This window comes from Talpa occidentalis, unplaced genomic scaffold (genome assembly GCF_014898055.3).
Source record: "Talpa occidentalis isolate TD23 unplaced genomic scaffold, MPIMG_talOcc4v2.1 talOcc4.7, whole genome shotgun sequence".
NCBI lineage: Eukaryota > Metazoa > Chordata > Mammalia > Eulipotyphla > Talpidae > Talpa > Talpa occidentalis.
The window spans coordinates 59,528,841-59,552,832 of record NW_023605083.1 but is presented as its reverse complement, the minus strand read 5'-3'; the positions used below and the strand labels follow the sequence as shown (position 1 = coordinate 59,552,832).

The window sequence follows — 23,992 nt, the reverse complement described above, 5'->3', positions numbered from 1 at the left end:
CACATGTCCTTCTGCATTGGGAATGTCAGTGAGTGGCCCCCCACTTCACTCAAGTTCAAACTGTGAGAGGCTTCTTTTGAATGGGCACATGTTTCCTGTGGCAGCACATTCAACCAGATACCACATCCTAGAGACAGAGGTACTGACTCACCTGCATCATTTTCCTCTCCAGCCCTCTGCCTTCCCTTCCATTGCTCACTCAGAGCCTCATCTCCCACCTGGGCAATGCTAACATCTCCTCCCTGAGTTTCTTCTGGGACCCAGTCTAGTTTGGCATGCACACATGTCATAGACACAGAACACAAATCACTGACATGATTCTGATAGGCTCATACCCAGTGCTCAAGGGTGAAGTGTCTTTTCCTTCCATTAGTACATGCAGTTCTCTAGTCTGGTCCCAGGTCAGGTTTTCAGCCTCATTACTAGCTAGTTCCTGATTCCTTGCAAATTTTATAAACTCTGTCATTTGTAAATGATCAGGCTTCCCTGGTTCCCATCCTCTTCTTATAGCCTGGCACATTCTAACCCATCCTTCAAAAGTCAGCTAAGCTCTGTCACCTACTTTGTGAAGATCTTTCCTACCATCAAGACAGAATTCTGTTTTCCTCCATGTTTTGCCAATGCCTGCACATTGTGGTTTTCCCCCCAATCTTGTTATGCCTCATATCACACTTACAAATTCTCTTTAGCCACCTCCTCCAAGAAACTCGCCCAGACCAATGGGTTTGACCTAAAGCATCCTGACTTAAAATGATCCGGGCTACAGAGTCTGGGCGAGCGCTGTGGGCTGGTCCAGTTCAGTTCTCAGCTGCTGAATTAATGCTAAGAGGAATCAGCTTTATTTGCTCCCAAACATCTGCATACCAGTTACATTTGCTACTGAGCTTATTCAGTTTAATTAATAATATCTGAAGTGAGGAAATAAGAGTACAGAAAGTGTCATTTCTATGAAAGCTACATGGAATGCTTTGAAAAGACTTGATAAAGTCAAGTTGCTAAAAAAAAGCACTGTCAAATTATGTTTTGGCAAGACCAACTATAAAAGATTGAGGAGAACATAAAAATCTGAAGGACTCTGCTATAAGACTATTCCACAAATGTCTAAATCCTCATTCCACTTAAAGGAAATTGAAACTGGAAGTACGCAGGATGCTATGTAGGTGATTGTGGTTTATGCAAGAGAGATGGTGGGGAACTCCAATCAAAGGACCCCAAAATTCAGAGACAGGCTTGATCTTATCACACAATACTGGTGAATGGATTCAAATATAAATATATATTTATATTTTTATTACTTTTATTTGTGTTAAATACAAATATCATGAAAATATAAAATGCTTAAAGCATTTTAAAAAGGATTGCCTGTATTAGGCAACATTGAAATATAACCAAGAAGCTCTAGGTTTTGATGCTATCAAGTGAGAAAGTTTCTACTGTCTTCTATGTTTGTCCTCCCCCTTATTTTATATTAGTTCAGAAAACATTTATTGAGAGACTTCTATCTGCCAGGTACTTCTGAGCATTTGATACACACCAGTGAAAAAAACTAGCAAGGCTCTTGCCCAGGTGGAGCTTGCGCTTTACACCTGATCTCAGCCAAAAGCACAGAAGTAACAGAACAGCTCACTTTTTTGGGTTGACATGGAGAGCCATGGGCCTTTATAGCCAGAGATTCATCGTCTTTTCTTAAATAAAGACACACTTAAGAAAGTGTTTGCTGGATTAAACTTGTAGATAAATTTCTTAACTTCAGTCATGTTTACCTACCTACCTACCTACCTACCTGCCTGCCTGCCCATCCATCCATCCATCCATCCAGTTACAAAAATAGTACATAGCAGAGATGTTAAGATGACTCACAAACTCAAGCATTCTGCTTATTTAAAAACATCAGGTTCTATCTGAATTCCTTTGAAACTCAATTTAACTCCCTTCTTTTCTCAAGATACCTTCTCTTTACTTTGTGCTATTACCAACGAAAAGAGCTTGATCTCCAGACGAACTGAGCTACAAACCACCAATGCAACTTTCCAACTATTTCCTTTGAAGAGTCTCAAAAATGTTCTCTATCTGTGGACCATTCCCAAAGAAAATTGCATTTGAAAGTAAGCTTTGGAACATAAGCCATTTCAGCTCCTTCTGGAGAATGTCTTAAGGGGAACATAAATCTCCAGAGGTGGCCACGTTTTGTTTCCTTCTTTTGATTTTGCCTTGAAAATCTCCAGGCCAAGGACTGTGGCACCTCCTTGTCTTCTATCATCAGTAGAGTTCTCTGGCCTGGATGCACAAGATTATGATACAATGGCCAGGGGACAATGGACATTGGAGGACTATATATAGGACTTCTGGGCTTGGTTGTCATGGAGGCCAATGGAAAAACAAACGCCTAATCCTGAAAATAAGGTTGAGGCCAAACTTGAAGGAAACACACACTGAAAACTTCCTGTCATTCTGATGAGTAAAAACAAAACCTTGAAATATGATCAGGGAATATATTTGGATAACAAACAAAACAGAAAAACACCCAAAAAATTAGTCTTCAAAATGGCAAAAAATGGAGCAAAAAACAGGCAGTTGTCTCCTTTTGAGATTTAGTGTCCTATCATACTTAAGTTCATTGAAAGGGTCTTTCAAAATCTTATTTTGCATGAAGCTTCATGTCTCACTGTCTATATACTTTGGGGAAATCCAGACAAGTCTGACCTAATACAAAGAGGACTCCTGAACTTATAATTCACTAGGTCTTATATTTGGGGACAATTCCAGAGTCTATTTTTTTTTTCCCTAATAACATCACCATCTACCCAGTCAACAAAATCAGAACAAATTCTTGATTCACTTCTCTCTTTCATCCTACATAGTCAATGAAGGAAAAAGCCTTGCTGGTTCTTGTCCTCTGAAAAGCTCTTAGCTGTGATGGGCTCACTCACTCTTCCATGGCCACTGCTTTCATTCAGGCCCCTGTGGTTGTTGGTGTGAATTTCCACTGCAAAATGTTCCCAACTGGCTTTCTATTTTCAAGTTTCCTCTCCCCCAGTAAGATTCCATTCTTTCCTAAAAGCAAATGAGATCCTGGTATTCATTCACCCTTTTTCAAAAGAAAAAGGACAAACTCGACCTACCTACGTGCTCTGACCCTCTTATCTTCCCAAACCTAGGCACACCACCCTGTCCCCAAACTGGGCTTTGCTGCCAGCACTGGAGGCTCCCAATGCTCATGGTATGCTTTTCCCCTGCTGCATCTTTGCATTCTTGCAATGCCTTTCTTCTAATTTCCAGGCTAGCAAGCTTTACATTTTTCAAAACTGAAGTCAACTTTACCATCACTATGAAGATTTCCTTGATCTCTCTAGATACACCTATTCCATTCCCCCTCTAGGCTCTTCCACTAGTAACATCATGCTGAATTTTGAGGTTAATTTATTTGACCTCCATCAGACTATGATCTCTTTGAAAGTAGGCCATCCATCTACCCACTCACCCATCCATCCATTTTTTTTTTTTTTTTTTAAAGTTCACATGCCCCAGAATACAGCTCAGGACCTAGACTAAAACAGGTATGCAAAACAACAACAGAATATGTTACAAAGCTACAGAAAGAGTTTAAGCTGGCCTGGAAAGCCCCAATTTAAAAGGAAAATCCAATCAACTAAATGACATGAGAATTTCCCATGGAATTTGATGCATGAAATAGATGATATCAGGGCACCTGGGGGCCACTTTTGATGATTCTCCATGCAATTCTTTTCTCCCTCCTGTTTGCATCTATCAGTGGGCACAGAGTTTGTGAAATCCAGACATTTAATAGGTCTCAGGTATTTAGTTGCACCATGAACTTCTCCATAGGCAACTCCTCAGCCAGAAAAATAAGGCCCTCTAATATTAAGCACCACATTCTCACCACATGAAATATTTTACCGGATTTCTCCCATCAGGAATACTCCCATCCCAGCTATGTTGTACAGACTATTCATTTTGTTTAAAGACTTGTGGTGGGGGGGCTCTGAAAAGCAGAGATGGTTTCATGTCACCCCACCAGTCTATGGAGAAGTAGGGCCATAACTGGGGCTCCTGCGTGGCCCGGTTTCTAAAATATGTTCTTTCTCTGCCACAGTCATTAGCAGACATTGTAGATATTCCTTCTACATGAAACAGAATTTATAACTCAAAGTATGTGTGTGTTTCTAAAAACCCTCCATGACACAGACTGGAGATTTGTAGGGAAACAAATGAATGTGCAGCAAAGGAGCCTTTTGCTAATGTTTTTCAGAGGAAGCTCTGGGTGGCATCTGCCATTGTTAATTGAGAAGCTCTGACAATACCAAATGCATAATTCACCTGTGACTCTTTTGAATTGTGTGATGAGGAAGTAATGTTTCCTGCTGTTCGTTTAGATCGTATAGATGTCTTTACCACACTGAAAATCCAACGAAATACGTTGAATACAAAAGCTTCTTTATATCGGGGACTTGGCCTCAACCGTAGAGAGCTTGCTAGCAACTTCAGATGGTATTTCTAGCTCCTGGGACGTGGGCAAGGCTGCAGTGTTTCCTCCTCAAGACTTGAGCAGAGGGAAGATGCCTACTGACTTCAAGGAGCTGGCCACAATGATGAACAGCAAGCGAGAGCCCAGATGGGGAACAATGGTGGAGATTTCTTAAAAGATTAGATAACTGGGAGGAAAGAACACCTCTGAGTAGAAGCATATATATTTAGATGCATAGAGAACGCTTAGTGATGATATGGAAATCAGGTGAGGAAAGCCACGGTTGATCAGGAACAGGAAAGAGCAGCCACACTTCAAAGCACAGAGTTATTTTAAAATTGTCCCCTGCAGTGGGAGTCTGTGAACCGGCCAACGCAGTGGGTTTCTAACCCTTTCTCTATTTTCACTGATTCCCAAGCAGTAGGAGAAAACCCTGGCTCTGGTATAATTTTTAATCACCTTCAAGCAGATTGGCTCTTTCTTGAGGATGGCGCTTCCACCCTCTCCAAACTCATCCAGGAAAAGAGTGCGCAAAAAGAGTGCGCAGCCTGGGCCCAGGTGTGGGGTCGAAGCCCCCCGAGAGGCCTTAAGGGTCAGGTGTTGAGGTCCATTGTCTAAGCTGCTCTGTGCCCAGTGGTGGTGGCAGGTACTTTTTACAGGTCACTTGACTGCACAGGACCTCATGCAAAGGGACGTGTTCCTTCCAGATGGGGAAAGCAAGGGTGCTACCGGAATGTAGACCTCTTCTCCGCTCCCCAGAGCATGCTTCTGTGCCTCTGGGTCACCTGTGGAGACCCCAGCCGAAGGGCACCCCCACTCCCTCATTTGGAAAAAGGCGATGGTGACTTGCCACTTCACAGGGGCTGCGAGGAAAGGGCCAGTGTGTGCAGGGCAGCACACAGTGGTGCCAGAAGGGCCTCAGTCTTGTGGCAACTCAAGTCTACATCCTCAAGCTTTGCACCAAATTATCAAATGCCTTTTAGTATTTATGAAATGTCTTCTGTTGATGAAAAGATGTGGTCTCATCCACTGGACTTTTAGGGTCAGGTGGAAGGGGCACTTTTCATGCAGATCCCCAGTTGAGGGATGTGCCCCACTGCAGGATGGGCAGGTGATGGGAAGTTAGCTCTTGACTGGTTTTGGGCAAAGCCAATGAGCTGCCACTTCTGGCAACAACCCCCACCAGCTGTATTTTGCAGCCGGCCACCATAGGGAGGGGTTCACTTTGGGCTGGGATGCTAAAGAGGGACAAAGATGGGCAGGAGTCAAAAGGAGGCTTCTTGGCCAGACAGAAAAGTCAGGAAGGTTTCTGGAGGACCCGAGTGTCAAGACTTCAAGGACAAGCAGGAATTAACCAAGGGAATGGAACAATTAAGAGGAAGTGTGAAAACAGGTGAAGGATGTTGTAGTAAAGAGGACAGGGAGGTTGGTTGGAGTGGGAGATGGGAGGCATTCTGCAAGGCTGCAGTACAGAATGCAGGAGCAAAGAAGAGCTGAGGAGTGATCCCAGAGAGGTGGGATCCAAGCAACAATTCTCCATGCTGAGCTTGGGGTTTATTCTGAAGCCACTAGAGGGTTTTAAGCAAGAACAGGTGAAATAGAAGCCTCACATTTTTACCTTTACTGTGTCTATAAATTGCCCTGACCAAGTATCTCTTAGATGGGAAGGCAGCTCAGCACAAATGCACTCCCACCGTGAGCAAGACCGAGTGGCAGCACCTGCCCCGCTGATGATGGAATCTCAGCAGCAGCCAACAATTCTGTACTTCATTTTGTCAAGTAGAAAACACCAATGTGGTACCTTTCTTCCTTCGGATTTTAGTAGCAAATTGGAATTATTCATCTGTCATTCAGTTCCTACTGTTTCAACTGCATGTGCTACACTTACATCTGCACTGGATCCCCAGAGGCCCTCCCTACGGGAAGGAAAGAGGGAAACAGTATAACCTGCCTCTCCTGCTCCCTGCCAACCCTTCATCAGCAAAAAAAAAAAAAAAAAAAATAAGGAGGAAGCACAAGAAAACCAAGTGGCTTGTTCACATGCTGGCAAACACCACAAATGTACAGGCACTGGCCAAGGTCCCATGGTCTCTTTTCCAACCACAGGGTCTCAGCGCCATGCAGTGTTTCTAGAACTGTATTTTACACCTTGGTTTTACCAGCCATGTATCCATGCAGGGACACTTAAGACATTATTTCTTGGATTCATTTAAACTCAACTTAAAGGTCAAAATATTATTATTTTGTAAAGTGATTCTGGATGCATGAGCTTTTTATATATGGTTTATTCGTAACAAATATTCTATCTACTATATTTTAGGTATTTGACAGACACAAAGATCATCTGACCTTGTATTCCAAGAGCTATCAGGTTGTTACTACCACACACCCTAAAATGAACGAGGGCTCAAGGAAAAAAGCAAACGCCCAATGGCATCTGTGTGTTGTTAGCAGAGTGGCCAGCAAACAGGGGGCCTCTGGAGTCAGAAAAAAAAAAATAATTTGAATCTTGATTCACTGCTTTAAACCACTGTAATGATTATTTATAGAACATGACTTCCATGTTGTAGGACATCCAGTCTGGGAAGGAGGGGTCCTATAGGGCTTATAAAGATGAGCAGGACAAAGACTCTGTCCTCAACGAGCTCCCTTTCTGGGGTCCCCAAGAGAGGCGGGCACAGCACCAGGGATGTCAGAGTGGGGAGACTCAGTCACAAGAGGGGGGTCAGGAGACACATCACGGAAGAAGGAATTTGATCATGGCTTTGTAAGACAAGTAGGGCCTGGACACCTGGAGGCGAAGAGGGGAGGTACAGCTGGGGGATAGGCTCGGAGGATGCTCAGTGGTAATTTGTTCTTTCAACAGGCTGTGTAGAGTGGCGGAGGCGTTTTGGCTGGAGACTGGTAAGACTTAGCCTGGCTCAGGGTAGATGGAAGAGAAGAGTTTGTAGCTGGTGTGGTGATGCCTTAGTAAGACAGGGAAGGGAAGAAGCGGGTGGTTGGGAGGCAGCAGGGAGATGAATCAGGGATGCATAGGCAAAGTAATGGCTGACTGGATGTGTCCAGGAAAATCTGAAGATGCAGGAGATTTAAGCTGGGCCCCAGAGACCTGGCAGAGGGGCAGGTTGGCGAGGGAGTTGAGAGGGTTCCATTTTTAGAACCTTTGACGGGAAGATGGAAAGAGATCTCCAGAAGGAAGAGATGAGGGCCGGATGGAAAAGTGGGTCTGCATTTAGCCTAAGAGACTGGGGGGAGAAATCGGGATTTGGGCAGCATCTTTAAGAGTGAGGGTTCACTCCCTGTGCTTGTGAAGGGCAAGACAGAGCTGAGGTCTGTGTGATGGCAACTGAGCAAAAGAGGCAAAAACCGGGCAAAGAGAAGGTATCAGAGAGGCCAGAGGAGAGCCCACAACACACAGCAGTACGAGAACCACGGGGGAGAACTTCCCTGGGAGGACAGTCAGCAGTTTTAAAGGCCCTGGACAAAAAAAGAAGGATGAGGCAGGAGTAGGGCCATGGACTTGTTTGTCTAGAGTCAATGTCAACCCTTGTGACAGACATTTCATTAAAGTGGTAGGGGTCAAAGTCACACTGCAAGGGATTCAGGGGGGCAAGGGGAGGAAGGAGGCGGAAGCAGAGTAAACAAGGAAGGGATGGCTCCCAGAGAAAATGTCAGAGGAGCTAACCAACAGGAGGTCGCTTCCTCTGAGTGGTTTCAATAAAATGCTGGAGGCAGAACACCGCCTGGCAGTTTAAGAAAGAATAAGTGGCGAGGAAGTGTAAGTTGGGAATATTGGTTCTTTCGAGGGATTTGGAGGATATAAGACTGCAATTGGAGGAATAAAACCGTGAAGGTCATAGCCAAGAATGGTGTTAATATTTAAAACACAGAGCACTTTCCTGGGGCTCAGTTAGCTCCTTTTTTAGACTTTTCAAGGGAAAAATAAAGTATCTAAGAACAGCGGTTTAGGAAATAATGTGACATAGTAGACTCCCCTCCCTTCTCTCTCCTCCCCCAGGTGGTAAATATGACCTTTCTTAAGCTCATTTTCCTCTTTCCTAAAACAGCAGGGAGCTGGTTATGGAAGTTCCTGTCTCACGGGATTGCTGTGTGGACTAAATGAAATGAGGCAATGTTTGTAAAATACTCATTCAGTAGATGTGCAGTAAATAATAGTTATCATTAATTAAAAATGTATATTGATTAAAGCCTATAATACTACTACTAATGAGGTCTGACACTGGCACTTATCAATGTATTACACCAGTCCATTTGGTCATCAAGTCATACGGAGTTTCTTGTGCGGGTAGTTTCAATGGAGACCCAAAGTTCAAGTAAATTTATACCAACAGGACTCCAGATTAAACACCACTTTCCAACCACTGAGTTATTTTAGACTCTTCATAAAGAGCTTATGATGTAAAGAGAAGTGACTTCACTCAGCTTAAAAGGCAAAGCGTGAATTCTGCTTCTGTTTTCATTTAGGAAAAAATCCTCATCAATCTCTGCTTGATTACAATTTATCATAAATTGACAAAAATGTGTTTCTCTTGCGCTACTTTAATAACACCGACTATTTCTCCAGTCTTTTAGAAGATGGAAGCATTTCCATGTTATTTCACTTGATCTCTGGAAGAACCCCAAAGTCTTCCAGGGATCAAATGTTGAAGTAGGCATCATTGTTATTTTACTTATTAGAAATCAAGGCTCAGAAAGTCATGATTTCTCTTTGCGCACTTGTGTGCCACACACAGAGACCTAAGGCTGCCAGGCTAGGGTTTCGTGGCTATCACACACATGTGCTTCCAGGATTTGGCGTTTCCTGGATCTGGGCTGCACCAATGCTCAAGCTGGACCCCAAACTCGGAGGTGCAACAATTAAATATGTGCAGACAATTAAATATGAGCCATCCAGAGAAGTGCTTTCCAAAAGACCATTTGCCCCTGATTTTTACTAACTCCAGGTGGGTGAAAAGGGAACTGGCATTTGCTCAAGGCAAATGAACACAGTGATGTGAGGGAGATACCCCCTTGGGGCCAGCAGGACTCCAAATTCCACTGAAGAACATGGAGCTGGGGCAGAGACTCCATGGAACATTGGGAGGCTTCCCTGAATGGGAATAGAGAGGAGAGCCAGCCACAGCCTCCCGAAGCCCTGGCAGAAGTTAGACGATGTGTTGGGTGATCAAATATTGTGGCCGTGTTGCTATCAACAACTGGCTCCCCTTCCTGAGACAGGCTGGCCCACCAGATCTGCAAAGAGTAGCTGCTGTGGGGGTCGGAAGGGGTCCTCTCAGCACTCCCTGTTATTTGTTTTCCATTTGAGAGATATAACTGACATATATAACACATTAGTTTCAGGTGTTAGCACTTCTTAACTTTGTGGTTTTCTATGGCCAGCTCAAATAGTTCCCTCCTTTTACTGGGCTCATGATTGGCACAAAGACCACCACCCTTCTGGCCAGTCTTCTTCATTTACCAAGTTGCCTTCTTCTACATTCTTTTGCCTCCTCTTCACTTAGAGAAGGTTAACTAATAAATTGGAAAGAGTTTCCTAAGCCTGCACTTGACTTGCACAGAACCACCATCCCTCCAACCTCCAGTTATCCAACTCTTTTCTGCATCAGCTACATATAACAAGTGGCCATCAGGCATACTGTGATTCAGACAATGTGCCAGAACATTAGAAGAGGGAGAAACAATACTGTAAACCTTTTGTTAAGTTACAGGGTAGACACATATAATAATGAAGCCATTATATGGCTTCCAAGGTACTTTGTTGAGTGAGAGAATGGTCAATAATGAAGAGAAAAAACCCAATCTTTCTAATTTTTTACTTAAACAGTAAACTTAATTTTCTAAAGAGTTCTTCATTAGGGAGGTAAACATAACCCAGATGATAAAGTACACTGTAGATGTATTAGCAAAAGTGATCATGCTTTATCATCATCATAATAATATAGAGAATTTACCAATGGAAACATTTGATGAGGATGCTCCCCACACTTCATCATCTACTGCACATTTAGCGACCACCATCGTTTCTCCAGCAGTCCTGTTGGTGGCGTCGCCCCCGCCTGTGTGCAAGGTAGATACGGATTTCTTCAGCTTTCCTTCTCTATTCCTAATTAAAAATTTACCCCTGGGACAAAATTTAAAAAACTATAAAACCTGAGTAACAGGAAAGTCACAGTTCACAAGGACAATCAATTGTGATTCCATAGCTCTGAACTGGAGAGCTGCCTCCTCCTGCCACTGTCCCGTCAGCTTTGGGGCAGGTGAGAGAGATGGCAGCGAGTCATCACCTCTGGGACATGGGTTGTGACTCCTTTCTCTCAATCAACAAAGAACCTTGGAATACTTTTCAGATGACTGACATCATAGGGGAATAAATCTGAGCAAGCTTAAATCTATCATTCACTCATTCATTTAATTTTTTTTAGCATTTTAAAAGGACAGGTTTATTAGGAGAAGGATAAAGAAAAAGACACCTGTCTAGACACAGTGGACAGAGAGCTCAAGCTCAAGAGTTACTTTTAAAAGTAAATCAGGTTTGCAGTTAACAAGACTAAAACCTGAAAATAGATTGGAAAAGCTGGAGATGAGAGACAGGAAGCACAGAGTGAGGGTTCTTTGGGGCTGGAGTCTGGGAAGAAGGAAGCCAGAGAATAACAAAGAAGCTAGGGAAACAGGATGCTGGAGAAAGTCCCTCTGCAAGGGTGACCCTTGGGTCCGGGTTGAGTCGAGAAGGCAAGGAGACCACAAAGTAGTGGCCAGAGAATTTAAGAGCCTGAAAAGTGAGCAGTGCAGCAATTCTGGTGAATTCAGCCACAGCAGGCGCTGGAGGGCAGTCAGGCAGGAGGGCAAGTTCCCCAGTTGAAGAGACCTAGTATTTGTTGGGTCTGATCATGGGTCCTAGTATTTATTGGATCTGATCATGGAGTCCAGTGTATTGGAATTCCAGAGCATGGTGGTTACAGCTGGGATAAAAAGGAAGACTGAACCTGGCACTGAGTTGGCTGAGGAAAGTGAAAGAACACTGCAGAGAAAAAGAAAAGGCAGTAAGTAGGCAACAGGCATTTGAAAAGGGACCTTTCTGGGCAGGAGGCAGAAATATTAACAGGAGGTGGCAGAAAGGAAGGAATGTGCTCATTCCTCTTTTTGGCTGCATGGAGCAAAGAGATTACTCACTGTGGCTGCAGAATATAGAGAGGGATGTGGAGCTGCCACTGGGGGATGGTCAAAGCCACTCACCAGGAGGGGAGAGGAGTGATGGGGAAGGTGTGATGGGGGAAGTGCAGGCCCAAAAGACAGCGCTGCAGGCAGCAGCCCGATCCAACTCAGACCAACACACTAAGCTCCCAGTCACTAAAATTTCCAGCGTTTTTCACATGTAAGCTGTATGGTTGGTTCTCCTTGTGTGTGTTTGATAGCGAGACTCTAATTTAAATCAAGAAATACTAATTGAATGGCTTGCCACGTGCTTGGGCTCCCTTGGTCCTTGACCTGAGAGAGCATGCAGTTAAGCTGCAGAGACAGATAAGATCGCCAGCAATTATAAGAATATTCAACGAGTCCAGTAATGGAAGTAAAGCAAGGGTCAGATGCTAGCCAACAGATTTTATGTTTGTCCCCCTGCAAAATCTCATCTTCAGCACATTATTCTCAACAGTCTAGACAGTCTGTAATCTCGATTTTGTCATTTAACTTATGGACCACTTGTCAGTATTTCTAATGCAGTAAGTTTGAAAAAGTAGGAAGAGATTGAGTAATTTTTCAGGGGATGAGTGAGGCTTAAAATAAAATAAATTAGTGAATTTTTGATTGGCAATATCAATCTCAACGGCCTAACATAAGTTTTTTTTTTTTTAAAGATTTATTTATTTATTATTTATACAAGCACTGGGTACAGTCAGAAGCGCGGGAGGGTGAGAGAATTCACCAGAGCCAGAGCAGGGAGCAGAGCAGGCAGAAGGACCGAAGTACACTGCTGAGGGGAGCAGCGGGCAGAAGGAGAGGTCTGAGCGCCATGTGGGACCCTCCTCTGGTGGCCCGGGGAGCAGCCGGGGATCAAACTGGCGCTGCAAAGGCTGCGGGCAGCTTGGCAACCCAGCACTCAACCGCTGCGCCACCGGGGAGGCCCGGCCTAACATAATTTTGAGAATCCCATTTTATTTATTTAATTTTTTTTAAAAAGATTTATTTATTTATATAAGCACTGAGTATAGCCAGAAGCGCAGGAGGGTGAAAGAATTCACCAGAGCTAGAGTGGGGAACAGAACAGGCAGATGGACTGAAATACACTGCTGAGGGGAGCAGTGGGCACAGCAGGAGAGGTCTGCACGCCATGTGGGACCCTCGCCGGTGGCCGGGGATGGAACCGGTGCTGCAGAGGCTGTGGGCAGCCTCACAGCCCAGTGCTCAAGCGCTGCGCCACCGGGGAGGCCCAAGAATCCCATTTTAAATGCATCTCCTTCTCTCACACACATTTGAAGCCCATGACTACTCAAAATTTATTATTTGAAGGGGAGTCATTTTTGTTTGGAGATGTGGACCCTTGTATTTTAGAGCTACAGTGAGTCAGGTAATGATAGAAGCTATCAAGTGAGAACAAAAACATGAAAAAAAATTGGTAGACAATAGGCTCAGTTTTGTAGTTAAAAAAATTTAAAACAAAACAGAACTTACATTTGTATATGCACAAAACAAACATTGAGATGACTCCACAACAAACTCCACAACAAAATATTTTGGGTACTAAGAGAGATAGGTGGCATGGTGGGTGGCCCTGACATCTTGTGTTACAGATTGCCATAAAGCTGTTCTTTAATCACCGAGTAGGTATGATTTCTGTAATCACAAGGGGAAAAATTCATGCAGGCAACTTAAAAGGAATAACACCCACCATGACCATTTTTAATCCATAATAATTCTCAGAGATGTCAGTTTACCGTACCTAGAATCAAAAGGAACCTCCCACTTTCAGGGGGGATAGGGACCCCCATCATTGCTGTTTTCCTTGTTCAGTCTATTTTGTAACAAATCTAAAGCCCCGAGTACCCCTGAAGTCTGGTTCTGCCTCTCCTCACCCTATCTCACTAAGTTCCCCACAGACCCTTCATTCTAGGTGTCCAAGGATCCTTTCTTCTGTATATTTGCTCAGTTCTGTTACTCCATCCACCTGGATGAATCCCACACACCCTTCAAGACCCAGCCTGAGCCCTACCTCTTCCAAGAAGCCCTCTGTGACTCATCAATTCCAACTCGTTTCCATGGATATAGTTATTAAAGCCCAAGTGCACAATTTCTCACTTCATTCTATTCTGCTCTTTTAACACTATCTGTATCTCTTTTCACTTAAGCTCTAAATACCAATCAATAATAGAAACTTGGCTTTAGTTTCCTCTGGAAGATAGCAGAGGCCCTGATCATAGAAGAAGAGGTTGTGTCTGGGCTATTCTGGGTCATTTATGGAGTGTATTTCTGCTACAAGTCTTCAAGGAGATGGCACAAAGGTGAAGGACACAGGCTTTGGATTCAGACAAGTTCCACCATATAAACAGTTTGGGACTTTTGGATTTATCATTTCACTCCTTAAAGTCTCATATAAAAGATGATGAATAATTTGCACCTCCCATTCATTAGACATATTAATTCAGATGACAAACTTTAAGTAGTCAGCATAATTTTAAACATAAAAATGATTAACTTTATCACTTAGGAATCAAAAAAGACATGCAGAAGCCTTTCAACAAGCCAGAATGGATGACATTTGAACTGGGCAAGGAGAAAGAAAACAGCAATGCTAAAAATCAAGGACAAGATTAAGGGTTTAGAAGGTCCTGCCTTGCTCCATGTGGCCATAGCATTGGTAGAGAGCTCACAGTGTGTGAAAATAAGAGATGACATAAGGAGGGTGGCTTGTGTGAGTCATCTAAGAATGTTTTGTGTCCCCAAGGAAGCTGAAGAACCTAGCCCAGGAATGTCTTCTCGAAGAGCAGAATGCTGGTAAATAAAACCTTAGCTGGGCCCGGGACTCTCAGCTAAACAAACACCTCTTTTGGGTAGAGCTGGACTCTGAGGCCACTTGCATAAAGAAGAGCCTCTGGCAAGAACATGGATCTCTTCCTGAGCATAAACAACCAGTGGCTGAATCCAGCAAAGAGCAATCCCATCCTCCTACCTGAATCTTCCATGTCACTTTGCCATTCTTTATTTATATTGGCATGTTTGATTAACCACCGCCCTGGGATTTTTCTATAGGATATTATTTAGGATTATGAGTGAGTTATCAAAAACATATGTTCCTCATTTGGACAAGCTTTCCTGGATCACACCAAAACTCATATAATTTTTTTTTTAAATGAATAATCATTCTTTCTCTAAGATTGTTTCTGGCATCTTTTTCTCGTCCCTGCACTTAAAAAATGATTCTCACATGCCCATCTTCTGCAGGACATACCCTCTGCTCCAGCAAGGCTGTTTCAAGATCTCTTCCTCTGAATCATGGCTCAATCAGCCTAGCCCTCCCCAATCCTGCATCCTTCCTTCTGCTTAAAATCCTCTAATGCAGAATGGTATTTGAGAGAACAGAGAAGACCTATGAATCATGAGGCCAGGAAGTCTCAAGAGAACTTAAGGGATTTTATATCAAATGTAATTGGGCTAAAATATCCAGCTTCAACTCTAGGGAAAGGAAATTTGAGTTGGGCAGTGAACAGACAAGGGACAATTCTTTCAAGAACGAACTGAGATTAGTTGTTTTAAATAAGTTGATTAACAATTTAATACACTGTCTACCAAAAAAAAAATAAAATAAAGTATATTTCTTCTTTCTTTCAGATACTTCCCACAGCATCTGAGGTATTAGAGGACTTAAGGTCATCTCCAACCCAGAGATACAGGTCAGACGTAGAGTTATGAAGAAAACTCCAGCGTTGCTAGGAACTAGCTCTGAATGAGTTTGGTAGTATAGGCTTGTGTTTCTGATGAGCAAATGTTTTTCTTGGCATGGAAAGAGGGAGATGGCTTAGTTGACCAAGTTCCCAGGACATGGAAAGCTTACACTTGAAATGTATTTTAATTCTTGGCACAAAAAACTGTAGCTAATTCAAAAAGTCACAGAAATCTCAGGCAGGTGGGTTACTTGGGGAGGGAAGGTCCTATCACAGATTTGACTTCAGGATGATGATAATTTCAGAGGCTTCCTATTTTCAACTGGGGCCAAGTTCCAGTAATTGAAGACCTTGCATATAGGATAAAGCTCATTAGAGTCATCTGCCCCACCTTGAGGCACTGGAGTTGCAGACTACTAAGTCATCATAGTAGAAATGCCATTCTTCATAATAAGCATTAAATTCCAGGTCACATTTTAATATAGAAATTTTGATGTCAAAAAGAAAAGGTTAGTGGGCCTCTCTTGTGGTGGAAGGGGTTAAGATGTAACCTATGAAGCTGTTAGCAGCACGAGTTCTATCCCTGGCCAGGGAACAACCCACATGGCACAGCAGACCTCTCCTGGCTCACCTGCTACTCCCCTCAGCAGTGTATTTCAATAGATCTGCCTGTTCTGTTCCCTACTCTGTCTCTGGTGAATCCTCTCACCCTCCCGCACATCTGGCCTGTACCCCAGCTCTTGTGTGAAAATAAATCTTTAAAAATAAAATAAAAATTATGGTCAAGACATTAAAATTAAGCCTCGTATCCCATATGTTATATATGATGTAAATCTTAGTACTTCACAATTAATCACAAGAGTCTCCATTTCATTATTGTCGTATTTAAAGAAACCACCTCTTCTTTCTTACACCCCAAGAGAAATCTGATTGCAACTGGAATCTGTGTGGAAAGTCTGATGCCCTAGCAACTAATTGGATCCTCTTAAAGGTTGAATTTTATGTCTGACCTATTTAGAAACCTGAAAAGCTTCTCTTCGAAAAGTAGACATCTCAGATCTTAATTTTTAAGTGTCAACTATTACTGCAGTCAAGGTTAAATGAGTTGATAGTTTGGTGTTACACTCAAGATAATTCCTAGAGAAGATTTTCTTCCAGTCTTAAATATAATTCACATGCTAATATTTTTACAACTCTAATACTCAACATTTCATATATGAAATAAAGACTATATTTATATCCAGTTACATTTTAAGGGATGTCCACATGTGAAACAAAAGTGTTTATAATGACATTTATTAAAGACTTGATTTCATGGGTATTGCTGAATCCCCACATCCCGCACTCCCAAATCATGGATGACAGGGGTCAACAATAGACTGCCATGGGCCAAATCCAGCCCCCCCCCCCTTTTTGAACATGAAGTTTTTTCTAGAACATAGTCATGACCATGTTTACATATTCTATATGGCTATTTTCACATTACAATGGCATTTGAGTCATTGAAATAGACTCCATAACCCAATTCTTAATTTATGGTTTACAGAAATTGACCAGTATAAGTCTCATCAAATGGATCTCTAGATAAAATATATTAAAAATCTGGTGGCAACTTTTCAAGTAAAACAGAAGATTATATTAATTTATGAGGAGTTTTGTTCATCAGTATTATCTTATACCTTTCTCCAGATTTGGATTCAACTGCCACCAAGCACTGTACATTCTTTTGACAAAAACAGACCCAAATTTCACCCATTCCAAGGTCAATGATTGTGCCACTTGCCTGGGAAGAGGTTCTGCTACTAGGTGACCACACTAGCAATACTCACTTCTCTAGCTCCACCATACTTTCTGTCTCCTGAGAATTGGAAAGACTGATACCCATGTCAACCTTCAGCCTTCCACCTCCACAGAAGACCCCCTTTACACAGGGAAGGATGGATGACATGCCAGACAATTTTTGCTAGCATAGTCCCTATGGTTTCATCCTTGGATCATATGCCTTTGAACCTGCTTCTTAAATGGAAATGAAGTAAACTTACCATCTTACAATTTGTTTCTGTGGAGTTGGATGTGTCAGGAGGCTGGAACAATGAACTGATTTGAAAATTGTGAGGCCTCCATGAAATCATCAGAAGTCAGTGTTTGATAAGTACCTACACTACCTGTCCCCGGTAGAAAAGGGGAGAGAATCAACAGCAGAGCCACAAGTACAAACAGAGCACTAAGAATATCAGTGATAGAAGAGTAATCAGAGGAGGGTTGGTTGGGGGCCAATAAAAATCATTTTTTAGAAGAAATGAAAGTCAGCAACAGGGAGGAAATCCTTCCAAGTGTCCAGTAAGTCTTCTGCAAAAGCATGAGAATGTAAAGGAAGAATCTAAATGCTGGGGGTTACAAGTACAGGGAAGGATGGAAATATCAGTATCTGTTAACAGCATCACTCTGGAATGAGAAGAGTGAGGATACATGGCAGACTATAATTTTGGGATTTTAATTTTTTTTTTTAAGGTCTCAGGCTGAGTGATCCCGTTTTTTTTTTAAAGATTTATTTATTTTTAAACAAGAGCTGGGGTACAGGTTAGAGGCATGAGAGGGTGAGAGGATTCACCAGAGACAGAGCAGGGAGCAGAACAGGCAGACTAACGAAATACACTGCTGAGGGGAGCAGCAGGCGTGACAGGAGAGGCCTGATGCACCATGTGGGATTCTCGCCTGCTGGCCGGGATTGAACTCACACTGCAGAGGCTGCGGACAGCTTCATAGCGTGGCGCTCAACCCACTGCACCACCAGGGAGGCCCGGGACTTGATTTTGATACGGCAATAAAAAGTCCTCTGTGGGCCTCCCCTGGTGGCGCAGTGGTTGAGCGCTGGGTTGCGAAGCTGCCTGCAGCCTCCGCAGCGCCAGTTCGCTCCCCGGCCACCAGAGGAGGGTCCCACATGGCACGCAGACCTCTCCTGCAGCCTGCTGCTCCCCTCAGCAGTGTACTTCGTCACTCTGCCTGTTCTGCTTCTGCTCTGGCTCTGGTGAATTCTCTCACCCTCCCGCGCTTCTGACTGTACCCAGTGCTTGTATGAATAAATAAATAAATATTAAAAAAAAAGTCCTGTGAGTCTTCAAGGATAGGTGTCTTGACAAAATAGTGCTTATTACATATTAACCTGGAGTTCAGAAAAAACAAGCAAAAAGTTCTAATAGAAAAGTCACAATTACAACGCCATCTTCTAACCATTCTTCACTGACTCATAACAGCACAGACTTCTCCACTGGGGAGACCTGTGTTATGAAGGGGGAAGCAACACCACGAAGAACTCTTTTCCCTGGGCTGCTAATAGGGCAAGGACAAAAAAACCCTCTGTTATCCTCATTCACCTGACTTATTTTTTGTCTTTTTTAATATGTATCACAGTGGCTATTTCCCAAAGCAGGCAATTTCCTCCAGCATAAATGGAAAGATAGAAAAAAATAAAATCTTCTATTCTTGGGGAGAATTTGAGAGAGGAAAAGATGGAATGTCACCACTGGCCTGACTTCTAAAGGATACAGCTGAATATTAAATGACATATCTGTTGGCTGTAAACCATGTGGCTTCTCAGACCTAAACAGATATCATAACTGAACTACATTGTTTTTCTTTGTTATTTCATAGGGGGGGGGGGTTTGTGTGTGTACGTATGTGTATGTGTGTTTTCTATACTAAAAGCAGAGACCTGGAAAAAGCTTGATAAAAGTCAGTCCTGTGTTTTATGCAGCAAGAGAAGAAACCCAGTAAATACACACACAGCAGATACTTCCTTTTGTGGACAGCTGGAAGATTTCCCCTTTATGCATTGCTTAGAATAGCCATTACATGGCATTTCCCATTGTCCTACACATAGAACGAATACCCCACAGCCTCTGCCTTACTTTTCAACACCCGATCATGAAGAATATATAGAGGATTCATGTTCTGGTGAAACATGTCAAGACTGACAGCTCAGGCCCCAAGAGATCTGTTTATGTACAGAACAGGTGTGTGGCCAGGCAGCTAGGGTGAGATCTCCCTTCCACCTTCTCATTTCTGTCTTCTTGCCTCCTATTCTTGCACTGCTTCCCTCTGGCTTGGGGAGGAGAGCAGTTCTGGAAGAACCTTCATTTTCAGGCTGTTTCCTTTTGCCAGAGATGACTGGCTCGCTCTCAAGGCTGCAAGCATTTGACCACTGGAAATAGCAGCGAGCATGTCAACTCATTTTACTCACCTCCCTCACCAGGGAATCAGAGAGCCAAGGACACACTGGTGATTTCCCTGGTTTTATGGATCTTTACTCCCCCTGGGCCTGCATCACATTTTTGGTTCTTGGGTTCATAGTGTCCTGGCATCTGTAGTGTGGGAAATCTTAACTGAGAGCCAACAGCCCCACAGCTTCTCCCTATTAAAATGTGCAATTGGATTTCACATGTGTGTTTCAAACACCATTCAAGGCGTGATTTACAGGCTACTGTTCTAGCCTCACAGCTGTTTCTCCAGCCCCTAGACTTAGCCGTTTCTAGGAATCCACCACTCAGCTCCCTAACAAATAGTCTTCCCAGTTTTGATCTCCACCATCATTCTTGGGCCTCTCCAATGATGCAAAGATCTACAGTAAGGATTTAAGAGACTGTTTATTAGATGAATAAACTATTAATTATTCTTTCCCTGGGATTATTTATTCATGAGAATAGCCCATTTGATGCCTTCCTTCAGTTTAGCCCACTCTTTTATCAAGTTTTTTAATTCAATTAAATGATTCACTCCTGGTCCATTAATACAGATTACTTATATACATTAAAAACTGCAGAGGGTAAGTGATCTCTGTGTAGGTCTCAAGATAAGACACAATTGCCACCTGAGGCCAAGACGTCACTATATTCTTTGCAAGGGTGGGAAACACTTTTATATGTTGTAACTCATCTCCCGGTGGCTGAATAAAGACAGACTGTCTATGTTACACACTCACTGCATCACACACTCATTGTGTTACACATTGTTACAATCCCTGTGTTACATGCTCTCTGCATTAAACACTGTGTTACATACTTCACACTCTTTGCATTATACTCCTGTAACAAATTCCCTGTGTTACACTCTGTGTTCTAGAGTAACTCAATATCATATCAGGATTCTGTAACCACCTTCCCCAAGGTCCTAATCTCTCCAGTTTCAAAGAACCTGAAATTTCCCCTAAACGTTGAGGCCTCAGGCTTAGGGCTGTGATTAGTTCAGAAGCAGGTGCTGAGAACATCATCTAAACATTTGATTAAGTTGTTGGAGGGAATCCCCCTGCCTTCACTTGCACTTCTCCTGGGCAGAACAGAGCTCTGGGCTGAGTCTGGACTCTAGAGCTGAGTTTGACCTCTTCTTCATAGCCTATGCCAAGTCCTTGGGAGGAAGATGGTCCATGCAGTGAGTGGTGTGTGGTTCTCTTGCCCTGTAACTGAGACCTTTCAAGGGAGAAGAGTGAGGGAAAAGAAGGAATGACAGAGGAACAGGCCCTAGGGTAAAGTCTTGTGAGAAGCAGTATCTGGATGAATCAATTTTATCCAAACGGTTCCACAGGTGTAGCTTCCATTTCCGATGAAAGCGATTAATTAAAACTCACATTAATAAAGACATCAAATTATATTTGGAAAGACTCTCAAGGTACAAAGGCAATGCTTTCCATGTCCTATTACAGAGGTAACTTGGAGACTCTAAGTTTCCAGGAAAACAACAGCAGCACAGCTTTCCCCTCCCTACACTTAAAACATCTATACCACAGTGGCGGCAAGTGCTGACGGCACTTTAAGCCACAGTCACAATCACAAGCCTCCGTTGTACAACAGAAGTTCTTAAGACAGGAATGCCAGCAAGGAGCTTGTGTGTTAACACAAGTGCTTCTGATTTGCAAGGCAGGGCCACCAAATAAAGGCACTTGATAAAGGCAGCTTTGAGTCTCAGGACTTACCTCTCCTTGTCCTCCTACAGCTGTCTTCTTACAGAACTCATGAATAAAGATGACTCGTTTACTCTTTTGATAATCTGATAATTAGACCATGTTGACATGTTGGGTTGTCAGGTTATCTGAAGAGTCTCTCTTTTTAAACCCTTACATTAAAAATAACCCAAAATTCATACTTGTTATAAGCAGTTGCAAAAGGCCAGAATTACAAACATAGGGTGAACATTGTAAGAATAAAAGCACCATGTATTAAAAACCTATTGTGTATCAGGTGCTGCAGTAAACATTTTACATAAGTACCTTTTCTTATGAATCCCTCAAAATAATCAGTTGAGGCAGATCTTATTACCCAACTTTTTAGAGGAGGTATAGGAAGCCAAAATGGCCCAGAAAAACACAGCTAGCCTTGACAGAAGGAAGAACCAAAGCCAGGCTTTTGTTTCAATGAAATTATGAACTTTCCAATCTACTAAACCCCTTCCAAGAATGTAACAGCAAACCTTGGGCAGTCCATTCCCTGACCTGGGAAGCATTGAAGCCGGTGGCAGTTAACTGGTGACTGAAGGTACTGAAGAAGGGATTCAACCAGGAGAGGGGGTGGATGAGGGAAGCCTGAGGTCTTCAATCCCAAGACTCCAGAGACTTACTCCTCCCCTAAACATCTGATTCTCTGGTCATCCAGGTAAGCCAAGTAATCAAATCCTTTCTCTTTCTTGGTCTTACCAAAGCTAATAAGCATCCTTTGTTCATGATGCAACATCTGTAGACACCAAGACCGGTGCTTCTCTCTCCCCTACAGCTCTGGTTACACTGCCAGGAAAGAAACTCCCTGCATGAATTCCCATTTATCTTCTGAAGGTCCAAAACCGGGCACCCTCCTCCCAACTGATGCTTCCTTGACATCCTTCAGCTCTTGAAAAAAATCTTCACATTATCTCAAAATCATCTTGTGACCCAGCTGAACATACTTACCCCATACCCATTCAACCTTTCATTCCTATTCTGACTTCTGCAGAGTTAACTTTCATAGCTAGAACACCAAATATTTCAAAGCACATATTTTTAAGAGAACAAGACAGGCTATAAATACATAAATAAGTAAACGAAATAAATAATAAAACCTGCCTGGTAACCCATCCATGTTCTTGCTCACAACCACCATCAGAGTCTCCAACAAGAATCCAGCCCACACCAGGTGCTGGGGCCACAAGCAACGCTGACAATCCCACCACAGCCCCCAAGAGACGCTCACGGCATTCACGTCACCTCCCCACACCAATTTCTATACTGTCAACCTCTACTCATTTCTTCCTTCACGTGAACCATCATATTTTCATGCAAGAGTTTCCTCTAGAAAGAATGATTGGCAATTAATCCCAGCCCACCTCAACCCTGAGTGGTTAATTCAGGCTCAAAAGCCCGTTTTTACCGTTGGAGTCTTCCACTTCTTCAGCTGGAGTAGCTTTTTGGGAGGGGTGGTGGGCATGTGAGGAGAGGAGACTGACAATGCGTGGCCTGGGGAGGGTCAGGGCTTTCCCGTGGACCTTGAGGGAGTGTTCTTTCAACTGGCTGATTGTCATGGTGGAAAAAGAGCACCAAGAACACTTGTAGGCATGTTCACCTGGAAGTGTAGGGACAGAGAGGAAGAGGAAAGAAGGGTGTCAGGCAGGTGAGCTTGCGTGGAGCAGTGCGTCCCAGACCTGTGGTCCAAGATCCCTTGCAGACCAGCTCCCGCCCATTCTCATAAAACCACAGCAACCCTCCAATGTGGAAACTCTTGGGACAAGTTCTGCAATCAAGAGACAGTATCTTTGTTTCATGTTCTGCTTACAGGGACAAAGCTATGGGTTGATTCCCTAACAGAGTGGGAAACCACATGTCTATGCCTCCTTCAGAAAACCTTCCCAGTCTTTCTTTATCCTTCTCTATACTAGAAATGGCCATTCAGTTTTTATTAAGTTTGTCATTCACAGAAAATAGTATGTTTAATTCTTTCTCTGCCAGTGGCTTCTAAGAACAGTCACTCACCACACACTCCAGTGTGCTATTCTATTCTCATTCTTCACTTTCTTGTTGACTACATATCCCCTTGATTTCACCTTATTGTATATTTCTAGAGGACCAGTTCACAAACCTCAGCACAAAACACCATTTCTTTATCTAATCAATAGTGCACAAATGAGTAAATAAGTCATTTATTTAACTGAGAGTTGAACATGTATAAATGTGTGTGCCTCTAATAGATTTCAATAAATGAGATATTTAAGTAAAAATAAGCACGTTTCTTTTACTTATTTTTATAACACTGAAATTTAAGCAGATTGCTAAGACCAAATTAAATTTGGAGTATGACTTACCTTTGCCCTAAGTCAGCTTTTAAATTAATTGTATTCTAAGAAGTAAGGGTGTAAGGGGGCATACTTATACTGCTGGACAGATATACACTGGAATGATTAATTCAGCAAGAATTTTGCTTTTTCTAACAATGGACTTAGAATGTTCATGCCTACAACTCAATAATTTCTACTTCTGAGAGTTCATATTAAGGAAATATCCTTTAATACACAGAAATTGTTCTTTAAAAAGATACATTATGCTTAAGAAAGTTATGAAAGGACCTAAATTTCCAACCATAGGGAAATGGCTAAGTAA

The 23,992-nt window shown here is 42.8% G+C and overlaps 1 protein-coding gene across 7 annotated transcripts in view; it reads right to left on the bottom strand.

Moving 5' to 3' along the window:
- The window catches only part of ZNF462 (zinc finger protein 462), a 158,900-nt gene that overhangs the window by 39,071 nt on the left and 95,837 nt on the right, over positions 1-23,992 (bottom strand). For all 7 annotated transcript variants that reach the window (XM_037491657.2, XM_037491656.2, XM_037491662.2 and 4 more), the window contains one exon: positions 22,770-22,961. In XM_037491657.2, the coding sequence (XP_037347554.2) occupies positions 22,770-22,961 (192 nt within the window). The remainder of the gene's footprint in view (positions 1-22,769; positions 22,962-23,992) is intronic.